Source organism: Excalfactoria chinensis, chromosome 4 (assembly GCF_039878825.1).
Source record: "Excalfactoria chinensis isolate bCotChi1 chromosome 4, bCotChi1.hap2, whole genome shotgun sequence".
Classification (NCBI taxonomy): Eukaryota; Metazoa; Chordata; class Aves; order Galliformes; family Phasianidae; genus Excalfactoria; species Excalfactoria chinensis.
This window is the reverse complement of record NC_092828.1, coordinates 32,011,334-32,028,882: the sequence shown is the minus strand read 5'-3', so window position 1 is coordinate 32,028,882 and position 17,549 is coordinate 32,011,334. Positions and strand designations below refer to the sequence as shown.

Here is a 17,549-nt window from a genome sequence, read left to right as displayed (position 1 = left end):
TTGACTCTAATTTACTGTATTTTGTGCCTTCAACAAAGTTGGAATCTCACTGAAAAAAGTTAAACAAAATTTACTCCAGTGAAAAATGAAAATGAATTGTACGTGGTTCTGACACTGCTGAATTGATTCTTGCCATGTGGATTATAAAGTTCTACACCACCAAAGCTGCTATGGAATATGCAACACATAATGTGTCCTGCATTTACAAACTACTGCTACATCCATTGAACTGATTCCCCAGAGATCCTTCACTGCAAAGAACTGACCTTGTAATCTCACCAAATGAAAAATGGTCCTGCTGTTGTCTCCTAGTCAAACCCTAGGATGAACCCAGTATCATGTTTCCCTGCCTATATTTGGATTTTAGCAAATTAATTAGCAAGCGGTGCCTAGCCCTTTGAAAGCTTAATGTTTGTACTGGAGGAAAGATCCATACTTTAAGATTTAAAGTGAATCTCAAAAGCTACTAAATCTTGAAAACATCTGGTTTTACCTCCTCACCTCCTATGCTGGTACCCTCACTTATCTGAGGTCTTTAAGGAAAGCTGCTGCACATGCTCTTCTCTCCCATGTGCTGTTTACCAAAGCACCTACTTCTCTTTTAGGTATCTTAAAAATATTTTTAAATAACAATAGGTTGGAGATTTAAACTTGCCAGAGATCTGTGAGTCTGCTGTGTCAGATTGCAGCTACACTGCAAGTTACACAGTTAGTTTGGGTAGCTCCTTAAGTAAAACAGTACACAGCAAATCAGACCTTTGTTTTTGGATGGGGAGTGCTTGGGAAGATGCAGCTCTAAGGCTGGAAGTTTTTGATTTTTTTTTGTACTCGGCACTTTATCTCCCACTTCAGAACACACTCATTAGAAATTAGACACTGGACTACACATTTAGTTAAGCTATTCTTCTGAAGCTGTCTCTGCTGTAAGCCATTCTGTCTTCTTCCAGAATGCACAGGGATAGATAACTGATGCAGTTGAATTTCATTCCAAACTTGGAATTGGATGCAGCAGTTCCAGAAATAGGTTTTTTAGAAAATTAGGGTTGGTGTGGACTGACAAGTGTCCATAGACCTGAGCTGACAGAGGGATCTTTAGATTCTGTGGTACTACATGTAATAGTGCTAGACTTTCCTGCTAGCAGTTTCCTTTGCAATTAGATTGTGATCAGCAAGTTCTTGCTTTGTAACATTACATATTTAGTGATTATTATGAGACTCCCCACTGAGGAAGCAGTTGTATTCCAGAGTATTTCTTCTCAGAGTCCACCTGGTTTGACTGAAGAACCTGCCACTACCTGCATTTGCTTAGTAGGGGATACTCATCTAGACTATCTGAGGAAAGGGCCAGATAGCTAATGACAAGATATATGTCATATCTACTTTGAATTTGGCTCTGTACTGTTATGTTGTGCACTGACTGGCCAGTGGGATTTCTAACCAAACAACCAGTTGTATTTTGTGGAATATTTATTAACTGTTAGTTTTACAGTGTCTAAGTGGAAGAGTCTGTAAGTATACAAGGACTTTATGATGCACTGGCTTTACAGAACGATTCCCTGTAGGCAGTAGAGTTGGGAAATACTTACCTGTACTGGCATATTTGAAAGTGCTCCATATGTGTCTTGATGGATGATTGATATATTGTAAGTTGCTTTTTTGTTGGGTTCGTCAAAGCAAGGAAATGATTTCCGTGCATCTGTTGGCTCATGATCAGTAGCTGCAATGCTCCTTAAACAAACAACAGATTGGCAGATTGATCTAAGCCTTTGAATACTTTTTGAATCTTATCTGCACTGCATAAGTATTTAGCAACTTCATGAACTAAAATCAAGTACAAATATTTTTGAGTACTTCTCCATTCATAAAAATAGGTGATATCAGAAGTGCACAAGTTAACATTATATAGGCTCGTGGAATATGTGTACCACCACAAAATCTGGAAAAAAATAAGGTGAAGGTTGTGAAAGCTCATGTTGTATGTTTGCTTCTCACAGTGGCATTAGACTCCCCCATTAATGAACTGTTCAGTGGCAGAATGTGTTCTCCAGTGATTAATGGTGAAAGAGAGTGCAGATGCTTCTTCAATTAATCTGGAATGTTGGGTATTTTCTGACAGCACTTCTACAGCTGCTCTGAATATGCTAAGGTAGTTTTTCTTTCCAAAAAGTAATTAAAAGTGTACATCATAAATTACAGGTCTGCAGTAAGCCTACAAGCTCATTTGACAACCAAGTTTTCAATGTTTCTGTTGCTGTTGGCTTTTCTTTGTGTTGCCTAAATACTAAATTGGTCATTAGGAACTTAGAGCAACAAGGTTCATTTACATGCCCCTTGGAGATAAGATGTCTGCATTTTCACCATTTATGCTCACTGGAGTACTAACTCTAAAATTAATGGTCAGAAAGCATAATGAATATCACCTTAACTTCAGGCTCAATAGAATTTCATTTGCTTGGTAAACTGTTTGATCTCACTCTTAACTTTTGGTTACATTTGAGTTAACTGCCAAGTCCTCAGGGCGACACTTCACATCAATTGATTAAAAACTGGGCTATATATTTTGACACATTTATATCTTGTTCCTAAAGACTGATATCACTACGATAGCTATTTTGATCTAGAAGGTGATTATCTATCCTCATATGTTCATAGAGGCAAACAGATATCAGCAGTGCAAAATCTCAGCACTGCCATTTCTATACAAGAAATCCAGGATACGCCCTGCACAGAAGTAGCACTAGAAACATAAGATGTTGTCATGGTTAACCCATGACAGATGTAATTTCCTTTCAAGCTGTGTTATGTAGATTTTAGATAAGATTTTCTTCACTGCCTGGTGGCTTCCACCTTTCTACTTGCTTTTGATATTCAGAACTTTAAATATGAACTAGAGGTAGCAGTTGTAAATACCATAGTAATAAGGAGTGAAGATCTGGCTGAGACTGCATCCAGCTGTTGTTCCCAAAATAGAGCAGTACTGCATTTAGAACTATGATTAATATCCTTTTCATTTTTTTTTTTTCTTCCAAAACACAAAGTTCTAGCATAAAAAGCTCTCCCCTTAAGCTAAATGAGGTGTGTTTTTTTTTCTACCAGCCATTCCTTAAATTCATATTCATTGCTTCTTTCAAGAAAATATTGCTCCTGAGCTACAGACAGGAGTGTAACTTCCTTACAACAACAACAAAATATTGCCTTTCTCTAATCAATAAAGTTCTAAATGCTGATCTTCTCACATGTTAGAGATGTGCCCAACTGAGTATTCATTTACAAACCTCTTGTTCCACTCTTAAGGAGGACGGATAGAATTCCTATAAAAGGGAAACCATAAATTCCCACAAATAGCAATGTAAAATTATAATCAGATGTCTTGACATGTTTTTATTATGTTATATACACAAAAATAATGGAAGATTTTAGCACATTCATTGCTGGGAGCTGATGAGTTAAAAGAATCAATAATACTAAGCAAAAACTATTATGCCTTTCCCCAGTATCTGAAAACAACACAACTGTGATATATTCATACTCACTGCATTATTTATAATCGGGCAAGACTGTTATTCCCCTTTCATCAATGGGGAATGAAGTGCCCAGAGACAGAGGAGTAGCTTTAGGAGAAGACTTCAGTGCTTACAGCTGGATTCAGGTACCCTCAGGAGAATCTAGGCAGGTCTATGCCTAAAACCTTCATTCTCAAGGTTTCTGCTTTCCTGTTACCTACCTGCTTTTCCACATCAATTTAAGCAGCTGTGTTCCCAAGGTATCTGCAAATCCACTTCTGAGTATATCCAAAAATATCCCTGTCCTAATGGGGGCAGTACAATGTCTCTACACAGAATTGGTGAACAAGGTGCTCTTCTCTCTAAGCCTCCCAAGGTTCCTGGACTTGCAGGTATCATCACAGATCTACATGTTTTTCACGAAACATGGTGGGAGATTTGAACCTAAGCAACAGAAGAATCTGGACTTCTGCCCACTTTGTAAACAAAAGGCATTACAGCAATTCTTTGGGAAACCTTTGCCCTTACAAATAGATAGCTCTATCCTGGAAGCTGACTTCCGGGGCCATTAATTTTCTCAAAAGGTCCCACTGCTTCTAATACTACCCAGAAGGGCTGGGGGCATAGGTCAAGTACAAATGGGCTCTCATTTTTACCTCAGCTACCTTCTCTCTTGCATCCAATATTAGTAGACTTCCTTGACATTTGCTATTACCTGATCTGATCTGTCCCCATTTGGGTTGAAATTTTGCAAGGGTAATATCTGCCTCAGGCAAATGTCAAGAAAAATTTAATGCTAAAACCAGCACTGGTTTTGAGTAGAAAGTCAAGGCAAAACACATTTTTAATATGTGAGAAAACATTTTCCTCACCGACCTTCCTTAAACTGTCACGGAATCATAGAATCATTTAGACAGGAGGACACTTCTAAGATCTTCAAGTCTAACCCTCGTGCCAAATAGCAGAAGCTTGAAATACAGCTGGTGGTTGCTTTCATTTCAGTGCTGTATTACCACTATGATGTACATTGTCTCTTCTGCCCCACAGACAGTCTACCTAAACCATGTTGAAAGCATCTCAGAAATCATCATTCACTCATTCTTATTAGAGCCCTTCTCAAGCCTAAGAAACAAACTCACCTTCACTTTGTCTTGAGTACTTTCAGACTGCTTGCTAAGGTCAAGGACTAGGAACTCAATGAAGTACACTCACACTGTAAGATTTTTTTAGACTATTAAATTCTCCTTTCTTCCTATCCTTAGATGCTTGGTCCTTGTCTTTCTACACTGTCTGAGGAATGGCAATTGCTTCTCCTGCACTGTGATTCAGGAGACCTGTGTTCTGGTCCTGCTGTTCTGTTGTTGTGACAAACATGGGATAATTCACCTAGTATCGAGGTTTCCTTCACCAACAAGATGGAAGAAGCATACCCTAATTTATAAAAATTCTAATAGGTTACACTCTAAAACTGCTGTGAAGGTGTTAGTTACTCACTGTATAAAATCAAGACACCTTTGAATCAGAACAACACTGAGGTATTAGTTGGAGGAGAAAGAGAAAAATTGGTAGGGTTTCATGCTGTTCTCCACGTGGTTACTTCCCAGATCTGATAACCATGTTTACATATGAAAAATGGGTGCTTGCTTTTTCCTCTGCCCCTTGGATTTGCTGCTGCTGGTGCCTATCACTGCTGCTGCTTCCAGCATTGCCTGCCAGAGGCTGTATGGAACTGATGCAACTCTCACACATGACACCATTGTCCCAGGAGGGCAAACAAGTGTCTGGAAAACAGACCAAGGTTTGGCTTGCTACAGGGCACTAGGAGACTCCAGCCAAGTTTATCTTCTAAATGTAAAGGCTGGAATAAATCACATCAGAAATGCAAATATTGTAAAATGGATGGCATTGTATCCTCTCTGTATACTAACTGAGAAGGACTGCCTCAGCATGTACAATGGCTTTTTCAGGCTCCCTCTGAAGCAGTACAAATCTGGGAAGTGAAATGAGGTTAAATGAGCCTAACTGTTCAGTAACTATTGATATGTTAAAACAAAACAAAACAAACAAACAAAAAAAAGGAGCACAGAAACTCCAAGTCAAGGATAATCTTCATAGTTTGGATCTCCCTTACTCATAATTTAAACCAGCTGCAGGAGTGACAGAATTCATGCATTCCTCAGGCTTGCAACATCAAGGAAGCACAATATCAGGAAAATTATCATAAGTGTGTTTCACACCAAAACTATTACGTTGGGGAGTGACAGGAGAGAGTGGTGAGAGCCATATTCTCTTTATTGGACTACAGAGATAAAAAAACAGGCCTCAGTGTCTCTGTATCTCTGAAGGAGCCTTCTGCAAAGCTCAAGCACAACCTGGGACTAGTAGAGTTTGAAAAAGATTTTCAAAATAATAAATAAAGCCCTCAGCATTCTTGCCCACTCTTGTCAACAGCCAAAAGGTTTTAAATACAACATCTTCCTTAGGGGAATGAGAAAGAACAGCTCAGAAATGTCAGCAAGTTGGTGAGAGACAAGTTTGCAAAGCTGACACAGGAAAAGAACAGATCTTAGAAAGCAGGAATAGAGAATAAAGTTTAATAAATAAAATAAAATCTGTTTTACTTAGTCTCTCCGTTCTCAGTGTAGGTGGTCCTATAAAAGCCAACCAGGGAACCATTCAGCCAGCCTTGAAACTTCAGGGTGAGTATATATGGATCACTTTCATCGGTGACAGTAAGTTCTGCTTCTGCCTTCATCACTATGTACTCTTGTGCCTCATACTCAAAACAGTCAGTCAGAGCAATTTGCTGTCCTGAGGATTTCCTGAGCGTAGGCATTTCTGTAATCTTGGTCTCCCTCAGATGGAGCCACAGGTGGCTGGTAGATTGTCCCAAGGCAATAGAAATATTGACTGTCCCAGTGTAAATATCTGTCTCCATCTCAGGCTTCACTTCCAGGTCATAGTGGATAGGCTTCACATAGGTGGGTAGCCTGAAATTTCTCCAGTCTCCAGAGTCATCACTTTTAGCAGGACAGGGACCTGCATCCACTGTGGGAGGAGAAGTTGTTGGCTGATCCGGCTGGTCTGCGGACTCTGGAGATGGCTGGGGTTTACTCAGTCCCACACCAAGACCCACAGCAAGACCTACAACAGCAACAACGCCACAGATGATAGCCACATGCTTTGTCTTGATGCAGTACTTCTTGGACTTCTTATCCTCAAAATCCATGTCTTCCATCTCAGCTCCTAGGTCTGTTCTCAGAGCAAAACATGAACCATGTAAAGCTTATAAGTCACTTCAGCACTAACTTTCAGTAAACTCAGCAGACTTGATTTGCACATTAATTGTGTAGCTGTAGCTGTTCTCTGTCTCTCCCACCTTGCTTTACACAAGGCACTCAATTAATTAAAGATAACATGCATTTAGAGGAAACATGAATCATCAAAAGGCGTGCAGCTGGGCAGAGAGACCGAGGGAACCAACACAGAAGAACATTGTTCCTGCTGCGCTCCCCTTTTAAGCAACTCAACCCCACCCCCAGCCCCTCCTGCTCTGGCCTGAGTTAAATATAAAACAGTGCTATGTTAATCAGCAGTTAGGAGATGATCAGATGCCAAAGCTCTGTCAGCAGCTTTCCTAAGGAGTTCACAGATAGAGGTGTAACTGCTCCAAAGTCTCAACCTTTGCCACTACCTCTTTTTTTTTTTTTTTTTTTTTTTTTTCTCTGAACAGTGTCTTGTTTGGGTTTTGAGATTAGGTCCTTTTTCTTCCTTTTTCCTTTACTAGCAAAGATTTCCTTGAACTTCCCCCTAATAGTTTGTGAAATGACATCTTCAAGTTCTCAAAAATCCAGCAAAATCACATATGTCTTTCAAGGTAGTTCCAACCATTTCCCCTCTTTCTAGGCTCATTTATCTTTGCTGAGTAATTTGAGGCAGTCGTGGGCAGAAGAATGCACAGTGGGATGGTAAATCTTGATCACCAACTTTAAAGTTTAAAATATATGCAATTCTTCTCCTTGTCTCATGTGTCCACTTTTCCAGACTGCTCATAGCTATGCACGTACTCAGGCAGCCTGGAACGTGGCTGGTCAGTGCAATTGTGGTGCTGCCTGTCCCTTGCTGAGTGGGACACCTTTAAATTTGTAGTTGTGTGATTTATTCACTGAAGATCTAATTCAGCATTTACTGCATGCCTTCATATCATAGTGCTTTGTTGAAACAAACTAATTGGATAGAGCCCAGTTCTGCCTGAAAAACCACGTTATAAGGAATGCCTTGCTAAGCCTGCAAGCAAGGTGTTGCTAATGCAACACCAAATTGTGTAGGCAATACTCTTGACCTTGTTTGACACTGGACCGGAGGAGAACAAAGGAGAACAGAAACTTCAGTCTTCTTAACCCTTTTCTCCACTTACAGAACCCATTTCAGAAGATTTTAAACCAGGCGCATCTGTTTGGCTTCATGCCTCCTGTTCTAGTTTGTAAAGGGACAGATAACATTGCTCTTCATATCAGTTACAATTCTCTGACTTCTTAGAGTCTTTTTTGTTTCTCTTTCTTTTCCTTCCCTCCTTCCCTGCTTCCTTCCTTCCTTCCCTCCTTTCCTTCTTCCTTCCTTCTCTCCCTCCTTCCCTCCTTCTTTCCTTCTGTCCTTCCTTGCCTCCATCCTTCCTAGATGGATAAGTTTTCACCTACACAGGGAGATTCAGGACCCAGACTCAGTGAATGCACAACACACATTCCCAGTGAGACAAACTAGCTCAGGAAAGGAGCTTTTCCAGGCTAGAAAGTCTATAGTTTTTTTAGAAATGAATCTACTCTCAAGCTTTGTAAGTCTCCCTTTGAAATATTGCCAGCCACCACCAGGAACTTTAGCCACCCAATCCACATCAGCACTCTTATAGCACACTACTATTTATATAGCTTCTTGTTTTAAAGGCAAAGTTTTCCATCAGGAATTGAGAAAAGCTCTTTATTTTATTTATTTAATTAATTAATTATTTGCTTATTTATCTCGACCAGCAAGTTAACTCTTACTCAGATATTTTCAAAAGTGAAAAACCAATAAAAGAAAATGAAAATAAAAATAAAATAAAATAAAAAAGTGGAAAGCTGAAAATCTGTTTCTTATTATGTCTGGTTTTATTGTTTCCCATTTCTTTCTCATGATCAAAACTAGATATGACAAGGGAAACCAATGCCCTTTAATGGATTGGGTAAGAATTTAACTTCTTGCAACAAATCCAGCACTGAAGATCATGATCTTAACATTTAAAACAATTTCTGCCTTTGTTTTGTTCTGATTGAAGATGACATGGAAACAGAACGAGAATAGATTTTAAATAAGACATCTTAAGCCAAAACAGACCGTAAATGATGAGATATTAAATGTGTCTTGATTTCAAGCATACTTTTTACATCAGTCTGATTTTCCTCCTCCATAGTCAAGAGATTTTCTGTTACATTTTTAATCTGAAGATTAAAAACGCTGTCTAAGCCTACGGGTTGCAGAACAAGTTATTTATTTTAATTATGAAGAGTCTTGCAGTTTTCTTCTCTGTTAAAAATTACATCCCTCAGGGAAGCGCTGGGAAACATATCTGGATGAGTTGTTCCTAAGTAGCAAAAATATATGTATTTTCCATCCTAAGCCTTAAAAAAACCCAGTAGCAGTAAAAGCTATTACAAGCTAATGAGGAGTGACAAATGTATTGGCTCAACAAGTAGCAGAGATTATTGGTGTCTTTTGCCAACTGAGAGCAATAGCAGTTATACGCACACTCAGTATTGATCTCTTTATAAAAACTGAGATTCAAACCTGGTTGCAGCCAAAACCAAGCGTAATGCATTTCTGATAGTGGTAGTTTAAGTGTGGGCTGATCCCTCCTGGGTTGGAAATATGCTTTGTTCTTAGCTGACAGTAAGGTGCAGAGTGAGAGAAGAAACAGCAAGCAGCTGTGCTAAGAAGCTGTGTAGATGCCAAGAAATCCAGGTAGCAATAACCCAATACACATTTCCAAGGATGAATGAGGCTTGAACTGTCAGTTCCACAGCAGCAATAAGGGACAGAGTGCCCAAAGGAAGTGCCAGTGTCAGTTCCACAGCAGCAATAAAGGACAGAGTGCCCAAAGGAAGTGCCAGTGCTCCAGGCTTGGCTTACCCTATCTAGATGGGGACAAGGAGCCTCTCCAGAGAGTATATCATGCAGACGAGCACCATGGCCCCTCATCAAAAAGCTTAAGATATTTTTACTTATCTAAGATGATAAATACGGAAAGTGACAAGAAAGATCACCCCAAGCCACTTCTGCATAAACCACTAGCATGTCTATTTCAAAACTAGCAAGTGCTGGTTAAGGCTGGGGTCTACAAATTGGTTTAGTTTAATTTCTAGACAACTAGAAAGGCTTTAAAACAATGTTATCAGTCACCTAGATACTAATGCCTAGTATTATTTATTTCATGTTGATTTTTTATTTTTATTTATTTATTTATTTATTTGTGATCCTGTGATTTTTAATTGAAGCAATTTCACCTTGAGTTAGGATTTAGTTCTCCATCTGAACTGGAATTACTGCACAAGTTTATCCCAGCCCCTTTGGCTACCCGAAAAAGAGGATTATAAGGTCACCCTACTCTGTCTTGACATTGCTGGTGGGGACATGTACATGCCTATAGGAGCAACATCCAAACATCTTTTCAGACAACTGCCAAGAATGTAATTGCATCCTAAATTTTATCCCCCAAATGGTAAGCTTCTCTTTTCCAAGAGCATTTCCAATTGTAAGACTAGAAAATGGAATAAGATTTCTGCAGGTGACAGCCAAGAGCAGCACTAGCATGGGCCTTCTGAAAGCTTTCAGGGAGAAATGACATAGACCCAGGAAATCCTTGACTGAAACCAACAATGAGCAAAGAGCTGCTCTGGAACGTGTCAAAGACATGGAAATAAACAAAGTATATTTAAAATAATAATAAAAATCAAATTCTACAACAAATCACAACAAATGAAACTCTCCCAAGCCAAATCCATCCTTGGAATTACACAAAGTACTTATTGGGACCATGCCAAGGATGTCTTGGCTCCCTGCATCCAGAGACATTAAGACAATACGAGGGCAGCAGAATCAAAGGACCTCTGGTTTCCTGCCTGTCCCTGAGCTACCCCAGCTATGAAATTATGGGTTGCTGTAATAAATGGAGCCCCTCTGCCTCCATCAGGAGCAATTTGGCTCTCTTTACATTAAACCAACACTCTTCATTAAATCCATGGTTGCAGAAAAAAAGAAAGCACGAAGCAATCTCCTTCAGTGACTGCTTTCTGGCAGAACTGCACTTGTAAACTTCTCCCCTGTGGCTTTCTACCCCCAGAAACATTTTAAACATGAGAAATGTGAAACTGCGATGTTCCATCAGGTCACAAGTGAATTGTACCAGAAGTAATTCCCTTGTGCTATATTTTCCTATGCCTGTAATGATTGATCTTGTCTCCATATTCAGCTCTGAATATCATCTAGCAATTATGAATCCCCCAGAAAGTACTCTGGTCTTAGCGACTTCTGGCTCAGAATGATCCTTGCTTCACTCAGTCTTTCTGTTGACAGTTCTTAACTCTCGGGTTTGTGTTGTGTGGAAATACAAATGTTTCAAGCTGGTTTGAGAGGTACATTTGGGTTTTCTTTAGTTACAGCTGTTTCCCCCGGTAAAATCTTTGACAGCTGGACTTGGTTGTGCCATATTGACAGCTGTGGAGCCTCAGAAGGACAGTGTTACCCCCTGCTGCAGTCTGACAAGCTCTGCATATAACGCTTTCAGTCTCACCATCCCTTCTGCTGGCTTCCCCTAGCAGGCTGGTGATGGATGTGTTACTTCTCACTTGTATCAAGGCTGAAAGGATTTATCTGGATGCCCTTTCACAAGGAAGTACTGTGAGTTACATTTTTTCCTCCCCTCTTTTCTGTTTCAGATTCCTGGATTTGTTTTCTGTGTCCTGAACCATGAACATCATCCTATACTCTTTGTGTTCAGAGAGCAGCTGAGACTCTTAATTTGCTTTGCTCTGAAGTATTATTTTATCATCTACTGCCTTGCTGCCAAGGTGAGCTTGCTTGGGTTCTTTCATTCAAATCATTAATCTCTAATACAAAGCCACAACATAACATGGGATTCTGATAAATGTGAATACTCCTTATTTGTTCCATTGCGTTTTATTACAGTTACCTTTTACAACTGTATTTCTTATCGGCACTGGCTATTAAATGAGTTACAGATTATGGCTTTGCACTTGAAAGGCTAGCTTCCAGTGTGAAGTTCCCCTTTTAAAAATGGACCTTGTGGTGAGTTCTACTGTACCAATAAAATACAAATAAGCCTATATGGACCTTTTTCTCAACCTGTCTCAATAGAGCATTTTCCTGCCATTTAATACATCCTGTTTAACAAATTCCTAATTAAAAAAAAAAAAAAAGAGAGAGAGAGAGAGAGAGAGAGAGAGAGAAAAGAAACAGGCAGTTTCAGTGTTTCTGTAGCTGGTAGAATATGTTGGGAGACTGGTAGGCCCACATGAAAATGTGAAAATTTCAGTAGGAAATTCCCAGATGAACTTGTGCAGTCATTTTATCCACCTAGCATTAGGAACTTACTTCCTTTCCTTTCTTTGTGAGTGAGTGAAGGTGATACCTTAGACTTTCTCCCTCCACGTGCAGATCAGGGCAATACTTGTAATCTATATCGTAGGAGTTGCAGTTCCCTGAGATGCCACCTCTGCCCTTGAACATTGCTGTGTCATCTAGCACAGCTATATCGATCTGTTTGTATGTCTAGATAGCAGAGCATAAGTAGAAAAGGACTTTTAATGGAGCAGAAATATAAATTCCCTTCCTACCTTGACTGGCCACAGCTTGTAACTGTTAACCATTAGGACAGGCTCCTTTGTATGGCTCCCTCTTCTAGAAGCAGTGGGAGTTTGGAGGCCAAATAAGTAGAAAAGTTTTAACCAGATCTGTAAGGATGTCTGTTCAGCATGCAATGATAGTTCTAAACCCAAGTAATAGGCTAGCTTCACTGAGCATGTGATGGAATCTACTGTGGTAAATGTATTATCAGCTGGTGATGTGTTTTAGCATACAGGAAATTAATGGTTTCTCAGTTTACTGAAAAAAAAAAAACAAACAAAAAACACACACATGGAAATGAAAGAAATCATAGGATGTCTTAGTTTGGAGGGGATCTTAAAAAAAGCATTTAGCTAACTGGCATGACAGAGTAGAAGGATGTACTATTCTTCTAATCACTAGAAGAGATTAAAACACAGAATCGTGCTCTTAATAGTTTGGTGGTGCACTGGGAACAATTATCTCAAAGTCAGTATGAAAGTGCTTGAAAGTCTGCTAAAAGAACAATAGGATACGATAACTGTAAAAATAGTAGATGGCTTAGATTAAGATAATTTGACTATTCCATAGCATGTGGGAGACTTACACAACTTTCAAAGGCAGTGGGTTTGATGTAGATTAGAAGAAAATCTTTCCTAGTAATTTTGCATCACACCTGTGGCATTCATAGTGAGGGGTCACACCTGCTGTTCCGGAAGGCTCTCATGCAAGCCATTTTACACATAACAGTGAACTGATAAGGTCCGATCTCTTCTGCTACATAGATTCATGTGGTCCTTTGCAGCTGAAGAGCATCAGAAATTATTCCATGTCATAGAAAAATTGCTGGTTTGATTTCTGTTACAAAAGGAATGTTGTAAAAGGAATCAAATTCATGGTAGAGAAAGGAACTGTTAAAATTTTTAATCAGTTGGAGATATAATGTCAGAGGAATTCTCTCTCTCTGTGTGTACTTCAGTTACTTGCAAGCCTGTTACATCTGCATTTGTCCTTGGTTGCATTTTCTTGGCTGGGGCAATGAAACTGATAAAAGAAAACAATTGCAATGGCATGAACTTTCTTTTGGCTATCATATTAAAAAATAATAATCCTTTTTCTCCTTTGTAAACAGGATTGTAGTTATATTAAGGTATTAGAAAAAGAATTGAGATTAGAAGATGAAAGAAAGTCAAAAATTAAATATATATTTATCTTCCCTTCCTCCCCTTGAAATATATCTATTTGTCTGAAAAATGGAAATAGAAAAAGCTGTATCTTTGGAGTTTCATTCACGTTTACTCAATCTATTTTGCTCTGCATAGAATCTTTCTCTCAAGAACTAGCTTAATTTTCATCAGTCCTCGCCTCCCTGCTACTATCGAGGTTGAGTAGAGCATGAGATAGAGATCCACCCCTAATGTCACATGGGCGGAATACTGGGAGCACCCTAAAATGATGGGGAGAAGAGTGCAATGGTAAAAAGCAAGGTGTTAATCACTGAAGTTTGTTTGAAGTAAATATAAGAGCAGGTAGAGAATATTTATGTAGGAAACCTTTTTCTCTAAAAGACTTAAATCTCTTCAGTTAAATGAGTTTCTCTGTATTAAATTAGACTTCTACCTGATCATCCACCTCATTTTATTCTGGATGATCATGGCATGCAGAACTATGTAGAGTCCATCATAAAGATTGTCACTCGTTGCTGTCACTTGTATAGATGGGATGCATACAATCTGTACATGCAGTGAAATAACAGAATCACCAACATCAATATATATTTGTCTTCTGGGGGTTGTGAAAATTAAGCTCCTTGTGAGCTTGTGAAGTGCTTGACTTTCTGGAAGCTGCAAACTCTGTTTGTAAATTACAGGTCAAGGAGCAAAGGTGGGATCTTTAGAGGAAATGGATGTTACAAAGCAGAGGTGGGAATTCCAAAAAAAAAAAAAAAAGGTTGGCTCAGAAGAGCCCAAAGACATTGTACCAGAGTAAGAAGATATATTAAAGTAAAAGGTTTATGTGGGTATATGACATACATATGACATATATGACATACCTAGTCATATCATTATGTAGTATTTTGATCTCTAAAACTTTGTAATTCCATCCTTCTCTGAAGTCAAAACATTCCAGAGGCTGAGAACCTGAAGCTGTGGGCATTAATTCCTCAGCCCAATCTTAGAATAGCAGATGGCTTCAAAACTAGTATTAGAGCAGACTGACTGATTCCCAAAGAAGTTCCAAAATTACTCAGCTTCACAAACTGGTGAGGGATGATGAAGTACATGCACTAAAGGGCTAGTTATAAAGCTTGCCTGAAAGGGGGTGTCGTGTTAGGAGGAGGGATTAGACATGAGTAATACTTATTTTTATCTTTGTATTATTTGAGAGTTGTGGCCTTCACAGCAATGACTAGCCAGACTTTTTCACACAGAAACGTTCTAAAATAGTTCTATTTTATCAAACCCGGGCTAACCTGGGAGTACAATTTCATTGTCCAACAATTAATTCCTCACATCTGAATTGATCCTTTTACTATAAGCAACAGCATCCAAAGTAGTATTAGTTTCTACACAAGGATAAAGACAGCTTTATTCTTCAGACATATAACATTTGGGCTTGCATGCAGCAGTATAGCTTGCCAAGAGCATAAAATAACAGGCAGGCAAAAATTAAGTACTTGGTAAAGATTGCACAGAAAAAAAAAAAATAGCAAAAGCAATGAAATCCTGGAATCCCGTATCTCACAGATAATCAAAATACTCTGTCTTCTAAAACCAGTTAAGGATCGGCATACTTTTTGGCTCTGTTTGGTGTTGAATATAGAGGCTTAGATGTGGAAATAACCAAATAGTGTCTTTTTCTATTTGAATCCAGTTCAAGATTTTAATCTGTTGTCCAGAATCTTCTCCACTGATAATCAGAGCTGATAATCAGAGCTTGGGGGAGTTTAGGGTTTATGTACCCATTCAATTTTAAATTTATAAGATTGCTGTCTCCACTTTTCCTGGAGGAGTTGAAGTATTGGTGTTTTATAGGATGGCCTATTGTTGTACAGCCAAGTATTTCCTGCACAGCCTTTCTTTCCTTTCTCATTTTAATTCACTCTTCCCCTCAAACTTCAGGGTGTGGATTTTGTGGTTTTTTGTTTGTTTGTTTGTTTGTTTTACCTCTAGAAGGAATTTTCCTTTCCTAGAAATTCTGACAGCAGAAGCCACAAAAATATCAACAAATATGATAGAAGAAAATGGAAATTAAAGACAACTTCTCAGCCTATGTCCTTTAGAAACTATGTCTTTTAGGAACACATAGTAGTAATATTCATATGCACTGTTTTCAGCTTAATTCTGAAGTCAATAATGTTTCCATCATTTTCAGAGGGACCAAGAAGTGAAGCAAGGAATTTCAGGCTTCTGTTTATTGCCAAGTCTGAGGGGAAGATTTAGACACAAGATGATTGACATTTCTTCCTACAGAATATTTGTCTATTTATATGCTTGCATTCAAAAGCAGCCTAATGGTTTTAGGGTAGAAATTAACTCCTTACCCAGAGAGAACATTTGTTGGTATTAGACATGACAAAAAAGTAGGGCACTAACAAATGAGAAGGGAGAATGCTTTGATGTGATAGAACAGTTATGCCAGCATAGCTGTATAGGCAGGTAGATATGTACTATTTTTCTCGGTTGTTTGTTTATTAGTTCATGTAGTATGTGATTCTTTATTTCATGGCAGTCTCCTATTGCGTTGGTGAGCATCTCATGATGACAGAAGCCTTCAAATGAAGCTTTTAAAGAAGTTAAAATAATTCTATTGAAATATCTGCTTATCTGAGAAGAGCACTTACTGAACTCTCAGAGCAATATCCAGTTGAATTATCAGAACTCATATCTATGGTGCAATCAAAAGCATTCTTTAGTTCTGCTGAGCCAGACTCAAGATCAAAAAAATCAAAGGACAAGTTGCTTGGCATAGTTTTACAGTGATCATACCTAATTTTTTCAAGAAAACAATTGTGTATTAAATATATGAATAAAGCAATAACATAACGTTCAATCTGTTTAATTCCCTTCTTTTAAGTTTATATAAAAATTATATATCAAATTAACTATGATAGAAGGGCATCTCTGCACAAGTTCTGAAGTCTGAGTCACCTCACTACAGTTGGAGCTTCAGTACGTATTTTCCGAAAGCTATGCAGCCTCCTTCTATCTAATTAGGTCTGTAATGTATCTGTTATTGACACAGATGTTCAAGTATTCAGATATGGCCAGCAGGAGAGGAAGAAAATGAAGAAGGTGTAAAAGATGATCACAAATCAGAGAGTCTCAATTCAGTATTGTCACTGTAGCTGCTTGTCAACACAAAGATGTCAAAACCTATTTCTATCCACCAGACCTTCCTGCTTATTCTAGTTGGCCACAATTCTGGACCAGGACCAATAACCCAAACTGCTGATATTCTGGGCTTCTTTTGTCTAGATTGCTATGTGGAACATTTCAATAGTGTTGTTTTAACAATACCAAGTGAAAACCAAAATATTCTTGATACAGCAATAGAAGTAGCTTTTTCTGCTTTACTGAGATGGAGGATTGTTTTCCTTCAAGGAATAACTGTACATTTAGTGCTGGAGAGAATGTGGTGTTCATAGTCTTGCTTTCCGGCAGACTTGCTACAGTTTAACATGCTGCACAGGCTGTTCCCTATTGTTCTGTGGCAATGTTTTGGCATACACTCAGCTGAGACTCTCGGACTCATGTGGAGCATTTCAGCAAGTGGCCCAGTTTTTTGAGCGCTTGCTTGTGAACTTAAGCACTTAATTTAGCTCTGAGTCTTTGGGGGAAAAAAAGCTAAACATTTAGACTTAATAATTTTGTGAAGAAAACCAGGATTTTTAAAAATTAAGTAGTACATTTTCAGTACCTGCTTTGCAAGGTTTTACTGAAGGCTTATATGTGGTATGTGCTACACCTCTGGGCTCCTGGAGACTACTAAAGAGTTATAATTTATCTGTTCTATATCTGTACTTGCAGAGAGAAATACAGCCTCATCTTAATAAAGAGATGAGTTCTGGTTATTCTTGTCTGATCACTAGGATTATTGCTATTTCCACACTGAGCTGGGTGTCTGTGCTCACATCATGTCAGCCCTTCCCTGAAGTGCAGCAGCAGTCAA

At 38.7% G+C, this 17,549-nt stretch overlaps 1 protein-coding gene across 2 annotated transcripts in view; it reads right to left on the bottom strand.

The window, feature by feature from the left end:
- The window catches only part of ENPEP (glutamyl aminopeptidase), a 32,366-nt gene extending 25,625 nt beyond the window's left edge, over positions 1–6,741 (bottom strand). The window contains exons 1-2 of one of the 2 annotated variants that reach the window (XM_072335951.1): positions 6,125–6,741; positions 1,587–1,728 (exon numbers count right to left, since the gene is read on the bottom strand). In XM_072335951.1, coding sequence (XP_072192052.1) covers positions 1,587–1,728; positions 6,125–6,741 — 759 coding nt within the window. The remainder of the gene's footprint in view (positions 1–1,586; positions 1,729–6,124) is intronic. The other variant, XM_072335952.1, reaches the window with a different exon arrangement.
- Positions 6,742–17,549: the final 10,808 nt, after the last annotated feature.